Source organism: Salmo salar, chromosome 13 (genome assembly GCF_965601325.2).
Source record: "Salmo salar chromosome 13, fSalSal1, whole genome shotgun sequence".
Classification (NCBI taxonomy): Eukaryota; Metazoa; Chordata; class Actinopteri; order Salmoniformes; family Salmonidae; genus Salmo; species Salmo salar.
The window spans coordinates 106722998-106734944 of NC_138303.1; the positions used below are offsets into that span (position 1 = coordinate 106722998).

Consider the following 11947-nt stretch of genomic DNA (forward strand, 5'->3'; position numbering starts at 1 on the left):
GCGCATCCTGTTGGCATAAACCAGGCTTGTTCTCCACTCTGTTTTCTCCCCTCATTTGTCACAGATAATAGTAGATGATATTAGTAGATAATAGTAGATAGTAGATAATAGTAGATACAGTGCCTTGCAAAAGTATTCATCCCCTTTGGCGTTTTTCCTATTTTGTTGCAATACAACCTGTAATTTAAATGGATTTGTATTTGTATTTCATGTAATGGACATACACAATATAGTCCAAAGTGAAATGGAAGTGAAATGGAAAAAATTACTTGTTTCAAAATAAAAAATAAAATAAAAAAACGGAAAAGTGGTGCGTGCATATGTATTCACCCCCTTTGCTATGAAGCCCCTAAATAAGATCTGGTGCAACCAATTACCTTCAGAAGTCACATAATTAGTTAAATAAAGTCCACCTGTGTGCAATCTTAGTGTCACATGATCTGTCACATGATCTGTGTATATATAGACCTGTTCTGAAGGGCCCCAGAGTCTGCAACACCACTAAGCAAGGGGCACCACCAAGCAAGTGGCACCATGAAGACAAAGGAGCTCTCCTAACTCACGGACCAGGCAAGGAGGGCATTAATCATAGAGGCAACAAAGAGACCAAAGATAACATTGAAGGAGCTGCAAAGCTCCACAGTGGAGATTGTAGTATCTGTCCATAGGACCACTTTAAGCCTTACACTCCACAGAGCTGGGCTTTACGGAAGAGTGGCCAGAAAAAAGCCATTGCTTCTAGAAAAAAATAAGCAAACATGTTTGGTGTTCGCCAAAGGCATGTGGAAGACTCCCCAAACATATGGAAGAAGGTACTCTGGTCAGATGAGACTAAAATTGAGTTTTTTGGCCATCAAGGAAAACACCATGTCTGGCACAAACCCAACACCTCTCATCACCCCGAGAACCCCATCCCAGTGAACCCCAGTGAACCATGGTGGTGGCAGCATCATGCTGTGGGGATGTTTTTCAACGGCAGGGACTGGGAAACTGGTCAGAATTGAAGGAATGATGGATGATGCTAAATACAGGGAAATTCTTGAGGGAAACCTGTTTCAGTCTTCCAGAGATTTGAGACTGGGACGGAGGTTCACCTTCCAGCAGGACAATGACCCTAAGCATACTGCTAAAGCAACCCTCAAGTGGTTTAAAGGGAGACATTTAAATGTCTTGGAATGGCCTAGTCAAAGCCCAGACCTCAATCCAATTGAGAATCTGTGGTATGATTTAAAGATTGCTGTACACCAGCGGAACCCATCCAACTTGAAGGAGCTGGAGCAGTTTTGCCTTGAAGAATGGGCAAAAGTCCCAGTGGCTAGATGTGCTAAGCTTACAGAGACATACCCCAAGAGACCTGTAATTGCTGCAAAAAGTTGCTCTACAAGGTATTGACTTTGAGGGGGTGGGGGGGTGAATAGTTTTTCTGTCTTATATCTTGTTTGTTTCACTATAAAAAATATTTTGCATCTTCAAAGTGGTAGGCATGTTGTGTAAATAAAATGATACAAACCCCCCCAAAAAATCTATTTTAATTCCAGGTTGTAAGGCAACAAATAGGAAAAATGCCAAGGGGGTGAATACTTTTGCAAGCCACTGTAGTAGATCATAGTAGATAGTAGTAGACAGTAGATCATAGTAGATAGTAGAAATTAGTAGATAATAGTATATAGTAGATCATAGTAGATAATAGAAGACAGTAGATCATAATAGATAATAGTAGATAGTATATAATAGCAGATAATAGTAAATAGTATATAATAGTAGATAAATGTAGATAGTAGATCATAGTAGATCATAGTAGATAATAGAAGACAGTAGATCATAGTAGATAATAGTAGATAGTATATAATAGCAGATAATAGTAAATAGTATATAATAGTAGATAAATGTAGATAGTAGATCATTGTAGATCATAGTAGATAATAGCAGATATCAGTGTATAGTAGATAATAGTAGATAAAAGTAGATAATAGTAAATAATAGATACAAGTAGATAGTAGATCATAGTAGATAATAGTAGACAGTATTAGATAGTAGACAATAGTAGATAACAGTAGATAGTAGGTGATAATAGTAGATAATAGTAGATTGTATTAGATACTAGTAGATAGTAGATAATAGTAGATAGTAGATAGTAGTAGATAATAGTACATATCAGTATATAGTAGATATTAGTAGATAACAGTAGATAGTAGATACTAGTAGATAGTAGATAATAGTACTACAAAAATACAAAAAACTACAAAAATCTCAAACTGGAAACACTTATCTCCCTCACTAACTTTAAGCACCAGCTGTCAGAGCAGCTCACAGATCACTGCACCTGTACATAGCCCATCTATAATTTAGCCCAAACAACCTCCTCTTCCCCTACTGTATTTATTTATTTTATTTATTTTATTTTGCTCCTTTGCACCCCATTATCTCTATTTCTACTTTGCACTTTCTTCTACTACAAATCTACCATTCCAGTGTTTTACTTGCTATATTGTATTTACTTTGCCACCATGGACTTTTTTGCCTTTACCTCCCTTATCTCACCTCATTTGCTCACATCGTACATAGACTTATTTTTCTACTGTATTATTGACTGTATATTTGTTTTACTCCATGTGTAACTCTGTGTTGTTGTATGTTGTCAAACTGCTTTGCTTTATCTTGGCCAGGTCGCAATTGTAAATGAGAACTTGTTCTCAACTTGCCTACCTGGTTAAATAAAGGTGAAATAAATAAATAAAATAAAAATAGTAGATAGTATTAGATAGTAGACAATAGTAGATAACAGTAGATAGTATATAATAATAGATAGTAGTAGATAATAGTAGATATCAGTAGATAGTAGAAAATAGTAGATAGTAGATCATAGCAGATTGTAGTAGATACTAGTAGATAGTAGATAATAGTAGATTGTAGTAGATAGTAGTAGATATAGTAGATAGTAGTAGATAATAGTAGATAATAGTAGATAGTAGATAATAGTAGTAGATAATAGTAGATAATAGATACTCGTAGATAGTAGTAGATCATAGTAGATAATAGTAGGTTATATTAGATAACAGTATATAATAGTAGATAGTAGTAGATAATAGATAATAGTAGATAGTAGAAGTTGGTAGTAGATAATAGTAGATAATAATATATAGTAGAAGTTAGGAGATAATAGTAGATAGTAGTAGATATAGTAGATAGTAGTAGATAATAGTAGATAATAGTAGATAGTAGATAATAGTAGTAGATAATAGTAGATAATAGATAATAGTAGTAGATAATAGTAGATAATAGATACTCGTAGATAGTAGTAGATCATAGTAGATAATAGTAGGTTATATTAGATAACAGTATATAATAGTAGATAATAGTAGGTTATATTAGATAACAGTATATAATAGTAGATAGTAGAAGTTAGTAGTAGATAATAGTAGATAATAATATATAGTAGAAGTTAGGAGATAATAGTAGATAGTAGAAGTTAGTAGATAGTAATAGATAATAGTAGATACTAGTATATAGTAGATAACAGAAGATAATAGTAGATGATAGTAGATAACAGTAGATAATTGTAGATAATTGTATACAGTAGAAGTTAGTAGATAGTAGTAGAGAGTAGAAGTTAGTAGATAGTAGTAGATAATAGTAGTGTGACGTTCGTCGTTAGGAGGAGACCAAGGCGCAGCGTGTGTTGGGTTCATCATATTTTATTTAGCGGTGAACCAGCAAAAAACAAAACAATAAACAACACAACGAATGAAAAGTCTTGCCGGCTACTAACAGCAATACAAAAACAAGATCCCACAACTGAAAGTGGGGAAAAAGGGCTGCCTAAGTATGATTTCCAATCAGAGACAACGATAGACAGCTGCCTCTGATTGGAAACCATACTTGGCCAATCAAAGGGAAAAAAACAACCTAGAAATATAACACATAGAATGCCCACCCCATATCACACCCTGACCTAACCAAACAGAGAAAAACGGCTCTCTCAGGTCAGGGCGTGACAAGTAGATACTAGTATATAGAAGATAACAGAAGATAATACTAGATAATAGTAGATAGTCGAAGTTAGTAGATTGTGGTAATTAATAGTATATAGTAGATAATAGTAGATAATAGTAGATAACAGTAGATAGTAGATAGTAATAGATAGTAGATAGTAGATAATAGTAGATGATAATAGTAGATAGTAGACAGTAGTAAATTGTGGATAATAGAAGTACAAATCACCACTCTAGAAGTAGTAAGAGTCTGGAAGCGATAATGTTTACTGTGCTAAATGGGGAGGAAATGACAAATTAAAGGACTGCTGCATTCTTTTAGTAGTGAATTCTAATTTCTAGTTCCACTTTGTAACTAAATAAAACATTTTATTGCGTTACAAAGTGGAATTAAAATTGATGTAATTGTAATTTTAAAAAAAAATCTACACAACATACTCTGTTATTGTCATGTCCTGACCATGGAAAGCTTTTATTTTCTATGGTAGGTCAGGGCGTGACAGGGGGTATTCTAGCTGTTATTTTCTATTTGGGGTTCTAGTTTAGTTTTTCTATGTTTGGTGATTGGTATGATTCCCAATTAGAGGCAGCTGGTAATTGTTGTCTCTAATTGGGGATCATACTTAAGTAGCTTGTTTTTCACTTGGGGATTATGGGATATTGTTTATGTATAGTTGGATTGTAGTCACGTTTCGTCTATTCTTTATTTGTTTTGTATTTGCATTACGTTTCACTTTGTAATAAATGATGTGGAACGCTACTCACGCTGCGCCTTGGTCCGATCATTCTAACGAACGTGACAGTTATGCCAAAGTGGAAGAAAAATTCTAACATTTTTCTAAAGTTAATGAAATATAAAAGTATTCAACCCCCTGAGTCAATACATGCTAGAATCGCCTTTGGCAGTGAATCCAGCTATGAGTCTTTTGGGGTAAATTGCTAAGAGCTTTGTACACCTGAATTGTACAATATTTGCCCATCATTCTTTTTTCAATTCTTCAAGCTCTGTCCAATTTGTTGTTGATCATTGCTAGACAGACATTTTCAAGTCTTGCCATAGATTGTCAAGCCAGTTTAAGTCAAAACTGTAACTAGGCCACACGGGAACATTCAGTGTTGTCTTGCTGCGCAACTCCAGTGTAGATTTGTCCTTGTGTTTTAGGTTATTGTCCTGATGAAAGGTGACTTAGTCTTCCAGGGTCTGTTGGAAAGCAGACTGAGCCAGGTTTCCCTCCAGGATTTTGCCTATGCTTAGCTCTATTCCGTTTATTTTCATTAAAAAAAACTCCCTAGTCCTCGTCGATGACAAGCATACCAATAACATGATGCAGCCACCACCATGCTTGAAAATATGAAGAGTGGTACCCAGTAGTGTGTTGCATTTGTCACAGGTCAGGTTTTCTCCCTTGAGTGTACTACCTGAGGTTGCCACTGGAATGCACCCTTGGGTTACTTCTAGTATCCAGGTGGCCCTGATTGAACTTATTGGGATCACCTGCTGGATGACTATTTAGGTTCCTCTGTGGACTGGGCTAGTTGCTCAGGTCTCATGTTTTGGTCAGTGTTCTCGTGTGCCCTTGGGTTGTTGTTTTGCTATGAAAATCTTCAGTAAATATTCTGGATTTACCCATACCTCTGCCTGCTGTGTTTCTCTGCTCATGGGTCCGAGTTCATACTAGCACTAATATCACAGTATTGGATTTGCCCAAACATAACATTTTGTATTCAAGACAAAAAGTTAATTTCTTTGCCACATTTTTTGCAGTATTACTTTAGTGCCTTGTTGCAAACAGAATGCATGTTTTGGAATATTTTTATTCTGTACAGACTTCTTTCTTTTCACTCTGTCATTTAGGTTAGTATTGTTGAGTAACTACAATGTTGTTTATCCATCCTCAGTTATCTCCTATCATAGGCATTCAACTCTGTAACTGCATTAAAATTGCAATTGGCATCATGGTGAAATCCCTGAGCGGTTTCCTTCCTGTCCAGCAACTGAGTTAGGAAGGACTCTTGTATCTTTGTAGTGACAGGGAGCATTGATCCATAGCCTAATTAATAACTTCACCATGCTCAAAACGATATTCAGTGTTTTTGTCTCTTTTTTTTTTATACCCATCTACCAATCGGTGTCCTTCTTTGCCAGGCATTGGAAAACCTCCCGTGGTCTTTGTGGTCGAATATGTGCTTGAAATTCAGTGCTCGCCTAAGGGGCTTTACAGATAATTGTATGTGTGGTGTACAGAGATGGGGTAGTCATAAAAAAATCATGTTAAACACTATTATTGCACAGAGAGTGAGTCCATGCAACTTATTATGTGATTTGTTAAGCACATTTTTACTCCTGAACATATTTAGGCTTGCCATAACAAAGTGGTTGAATACTTATTGACTCAAGACATTTCAGCTTTTTATTTTTAATTAAAAAATTTACTTTGACATCATGGGATATTGTGTGAAGATTAGTGACACAAAATGTCAGGATGTAACACAACAAAATGTGGAAAAGGTCAAGGGGGTTGAATACTTTCTGAAGGCACTGTAAGTCGAATTTTCACTTGGTCATCCGTTGATGTCGATGGGAAACTAAAAGAATAAATTTGACTCAAATGGAAGTTGCCTCTTAAGAACTGACTGGGTGAGTTTCAATTGTGTTGGCTGCCACTAAAGATTCACATTACTTTATTGACCAATTGCACACAAGGTCCAAATGAAATTTGACTTCTGCTGTTAACGCAACCCTTCCGAAAGACACACATACACAGGTGTTTTTGGAAAGGTGAAGGGGGCTGCGACTCTGGGCACCTGTTGTTGTGGGGGGTTAAGTGCCTTGCTCAAGTGCACATCAGCAGGCGACGGCATCTAGGATTTGATTGCCATAGATTCTTTGATTGCCAGCTCACTTTCCACCTGTCATAAGACTAATGTCCACTAGAGGGAACCAGACACTACATTCACGTGTTCTGCTCTGTGATTTGTGATTTCAATTTGCAATATAGAACCACCTGTTTTCTAAAAAGTTAAAGTATTGAGTAAAGACAACCCTCTTGGAAAAGACAGGAGTTATATTGTATATTATATTTGTGATATATGGACAATATACCACAGCCTTTAGCTTTGGTATATTGGCCATATACCACACCTACTCTGGTCTTATTGCTTAATAAATATGGCTATTCAGGCTTGACAGTTAATGAAAGAAGAGTTTGCACATTGTCAGCCTGGAGGATTGATGTAAATATACAGGTTTATTTCCATAATATCATTCACGTACAGAGAGAAACTAATTACAGCAAATGGACATTTCTTCATCTACATTTGTGCATTTGTAAAGTCAGCGGCACAAAATGGAAAAATACTGAAAGAAAGGTATCTAAACAAGGGTTGGTAATCAACAATACATACATTGACCCTGGGATGCGATTGTCTTAGCAGAATAACAGAAGAGAATTGTTCAAATAGGGATGGAAATTATGACATAGAAACCAGGTTGCGGACAACATAGACAAACATTTCACACTTCCACTTTCTCCTCAATGGCATCCTTCATTTTTCATTAAAAGTAGACCGGATGGATCTGGTGAATCCAAGCACAACACTGACAGTTAAAGTTCATGTTAAAACGTGAATATCTGAAATTAGACATGGTTGTTCCTCCTCCAATACTGAGAATTCACAAAAAAACACTGACTGGGACGATGATGTAAACCACTGAAGAAGAAACAACAGTTTGCATCATCCCGTGGAGTCCTCTAGTCCTCTGGCACAGTGGACTTCCATGTCCACAGACTAGAGCAGCAGCACTGCATGCAGTAGTAGTCTTTAAAGTGTTGGCCCCAGTCAGAGGGATGCAGACAGCATCCATCCATCCTCACCATGTCTTCCCAATAGACTGAATATGCTCCTTAGCCTTCATCCTCAGAGACGCAATACTAGAATTACGAGGATCCGTCTCTTCCATGACTAACTTGTCCATGTACCCAGCCACGGCGCACTGGTATGGGGGCGGAGGAAGAGGGCGCGTAGAACCAATGTGAGGCAGGTTATGGTGTCCGAAACTGGGGGAGTTGAGGAAGGCTGGAGGGGAGTAGCTGGAGGCTCCTGGGAGGCCCTGAGAGGAGCTGGTAATGAAGCCGGGTAGGGACTGCAGTGGGGTGGAGGTGATGGCAGTGCTGAGCCATGGCTCCAGCTGCAGTCCGGAGCCCAAGGACTGGGAAGGGGAGCGGCTGAAGGACAGGAGAGAGGAGGTGTCCTGGAGCTTAATGGAACTCACCTCCAGCTTCTCCTGGCGACGCCACTTGGCCCGACGGTTCTGGAACCACACCTGAGATGGAAGCATCACAACATTCTGATTAGACATTTTAGAATCATCACAAAATTTTGATTAGAAATTCTGGATCATTACAACATTCTGATTAGACACTCTGGATCATTACAATATTCAAAATTAGATCTTCTAGAACTCACACATTCTGATCAGTCATTCTGGAACCACACAACATTCTGATCAGTCATTCTGGAACCACACAACATTCTGATCAGTCATTCTGGAACCACACAACATTCTGATCAGTCATTCTGGAACCACATAACATTCTGATTAGACATTCTGGAACCACACAAGATCCTGATTAGATATTCTGGAACCACACAACATTCTGATTAGACATTCTGGAACCACACAACATTCTGATTAGATATTCTGGAACCACACAACATTCTGATTAGACATTCTGGAACCACACAACATTCTGATTAGATATTCTGAAGTTCAATATTATGAGAACAGGGGAAAGAATGATTACATGCTAAAACAGGATTTCAGGGCCATTTTGAACAAATCATGACAATATTGAAATAGCCTACATTTAATCATATCAATGATAACACAGCTGAAGGTAAGATGAAGAAAATCAGTCAATCAGGGAGCTTATCTAAACTCAATTGCCTAATTCTCCAAACATGAAGTAAAACTTTGTTCGGCTATTTGAGAAAGAGTTTATTTGTATTTAATATCTATATTGGGAAAACATATTGAATATTAATGTTGAGTGTCGTCCTTGGTGTAGTAAATGAGTTATTGTCATGTAATTAATACATATTGGACATTTTATCGATGAAACAAATCGCGTTCATAATCAAAATAATATTGAAAAATTTGAAATGGAATTGCTTGATATGACTAACTGAAAATATTAACAAATATAGACCTAAAATATATATGGCTACATGTTCTAAATAAATTGAGAATTAGCGATGACAGTGAAACGCTTAGGAGAACATCTATATGGCGTAATTTTGCCTATTTCAAAAAGTATATAGGACCTAAACTAAATGAGACGTTTTAAGATAAATGAACACATTTTTACATAATTTAACGAGTTATATTAGACAAATTGAATACATTTTCAATTGATAACATCCTATGTGATGCTAATTTCAAATACAAACTTTTAAAATAACAATTAACGGTCTATCATCATCAATTATCCTGCGGTTAATATCCAAGTAACCTATACTTACTAATATGTGATAGTTGACTAAGTACATTACCTACAAGTTAATAAACTGAAATGGGACTTTGAATTGAAGAATTATGCCTAATACTGACATTATTGTTGTACAGCCCTAATTGTAAAAAACGGACTATTCAAGTCCAGACAATTAATGCTTCTTTCACGAGCCACGCATTCCAAAAAATATTATTTGAGAATCATAAATTAATGTCCCACAAATAAGAGAAAGGTATTGCGGAATAGTGGAACTTCAGTTGAGTCCCGTAATAAAATATAACTTTCTGTTTTCTTTTAAAGACAGAATCGAACATCATTACCACTGTAACGAGTCTGTCAAGTTGGCTCATATCTATATTACCTGCACTCGAACCTCCGGAAGATTCACTTTCATGGCGAGTTCCTCTCTGCTGTAGACGTCAGGATAGTGCGACTTCTCGAACGCTCTCTCCAGCTCATGCAGCTGAAAGGTTGTGAACGTAGTCCTGTTGCGCCGGTGCTTTTTCTTTGGGTTCTCATCATCGGACAGTTTATCCTCCCCGTCAGGTAAATCAGGACTTACAGAGGCCCCCGAACTGCTGCAGCAGACACCTAAAAACACATTATAGGCTAGATCAATTTATGAACTTCTGAACGTGTATTTTTGCCTTTATATGTGACTTTTTAAAAGTTGATTCAAAAGTCTACTTACACATATTAATAAACATGGAATAAATAGCCTGCTGGTGTGAAAATAACATTTTGAATCAATCAAGGTTGAACCATTTTGAATCACCTTTTTATCAAGGCCTCTAGCTTAATACACATTGCAGTGTCACTTACTGTCAAAACTTTCCGTGTTGTGTTCTTTCTTCAGGGATGACATAATTCCGTTCCCTCTCCGCTCGGCGAGTTTCCCTGATGATCCGTTGTATGAGACAGATTGATTATATATGTTTTCGTCTTTAAATCCCAATATTGCTTCAATACTGTGAACCCTCGCTGCTGCGGCGTTCTGGTTATTGCCGGGGTTCCGGACGAAACACGCAGAAGGTGACAGGCGCTCTTCCATGACTTCAGGAGTTGAACCGAGTAGCCACATTTGATGAAAAAAAGAATAATCTCAAACTAAATTCAAATGACACATAAACAAATGTAGCCTAAACTCCCGAGACATGTATTTTTAAAACAAAGTTTTAAGTCTTCAGAATGAATAGCAAAATGTTTTAATAGAATGAAACACTAAATGTTAAATAGATTGAAACAACAATTCCGATTGTTTTGTTGAAATAAAAATCTAAAATCGAATTGAAAAAAAATCTGCGTTAGTAACTTTCCGTCGCATCTGAGTAGTAGAGGCACCTGTGGGTCTACTAGCTGACACTCCAGTAGTGGTCTTGTCTCATAGAGAAGGCTGTATCTTCTGGGGTTTATAAAGTACTCCTTATGGTAAGACCCCCTTCACTCCGCCCATGTGACAGCCCCCACCTCCCCACCAAGACACGTAAAAGAGGGGTTGTCATGTTCGATTTGACCCAGCCTTGGGTTTAGGGGTAACTACATTGTCCCCATTGAACCAATGCACCAATGCTGAGCTAGGCCACTAACCCCTCCCCAAGACAAGTCTTCTGCCCTGCCTGTCAGTCAGTGTTGGTTTATAAACCGCCTTACATAAATCTTAAAGCCATATCTCCAGATGTCGTGGTTTGTGTCCCAAATACCACTCTTTTCCCTATTCCCTATATGGTGCACTAATTTTGACCAGTGGACCAAAGGGCTTTCTGTTCAAAAGTAAAGCACTATGTAGGCCAGGGATAGGGTGTCATTTGGAATTTACAGGCCATGCTCATGATGGCCTGTAAAAGGAGCAGGTTGGGTAAGAGATTATGGCTTAAGGTAGTCAGAGAACAAAATCATAATTACAAGATGTTCAGTCAGGACATAGGATTACAAGATGTCAGATTAATGTTTGACTGGTGTCTTAATCGAAGGGTGAATACATTATTATCAAAACAAGTGACCAAATCACACATTTAGAAGATAATGATATACTTACAAAAGAGACAGGTCATGTGCTCTTTTGTTTAATACACAGGCCTAGGACCTACATATAAAATAGTTGAAATAGTTAAATAGTTATTGATAGGCCTATTGGCGTATTAAAGGTTTTCTCAGAGAGGACGTCTACACGTCCACCTCCCAATAGTTTCATTTTCAATAAAATAAATATCTTTTTTTTTACTTGAAAATAGGCCTAGTTGTTTTGTGTGTATTTAAAAAAAAAAGAGTTAAATACATAAATAAATAAGAAATAAATACATGTATTTGCTTAATTGTCCAGTTATTTATTTGAATGAATGCTTATTTGTTTAATTCTATTAAATGAGTTGATAAACCTGGCAACCAAAACACACAATAATATAGTATGTGATTAGCAACAGCTATAAGTGTTATTCATGTCAG

The 11947-nt window shown here is 37.0% G+C and overlaps 1 protein-coding gene across 1 annotated transcript; it reads right to left on the reverse strand.

Moving 5' to 3' along the window:
* Window positions 1–7221: 7221 nt before the first annotated feature.
* On the reverse strand, window positions 7222–11031 carry rax (retina and anterior neural fold homeobox). The gene is made up of 3 exons (XM_014138848.3): window positions 10328–11031; window positions 9867–10096; window positions 7222–8316 (listed from the first exon to the last, which is right to left on the reverse strand). Exons 1-3 carry the CDS (start codon window positions 10584–10586, stop codon window positions 7864–7866), a joined length of 942 nt encoding a protein of 313 aa, XP_013994323.1. The 5' UTR covers window positions 10587–11031; the 3' UTR covers window positions 7222–7863.
* Between the last annotated feature and the right edge of the window lie 916 nt (window positions 11032–11947).

Bases quoted from the DNA above. Each gene is read 5' to 3' on its own strand.
- rax (XM_014138848.3), bottom strand. From the start codon at position 10,586: ATGTGGCTACTCGGTTCAACTCCTGAAGTCATGGAAGAGCGCCTGTCA. The intron at 10,097-10,327 runs GTAAGTGACACT...ATGTGTTTTTAG, and splicing joins CAACACGGAAAGTTTTGACA to GTGTCTGCTGCAGCAGTTCG. The intron at 8,317-9,866 runs GTAATATAGATA...CTTCCATCTCAG, and splicing joins TTCCGGAGGTTCGAGTGCAG to GTGTGGTTCCAGAACCGTCG.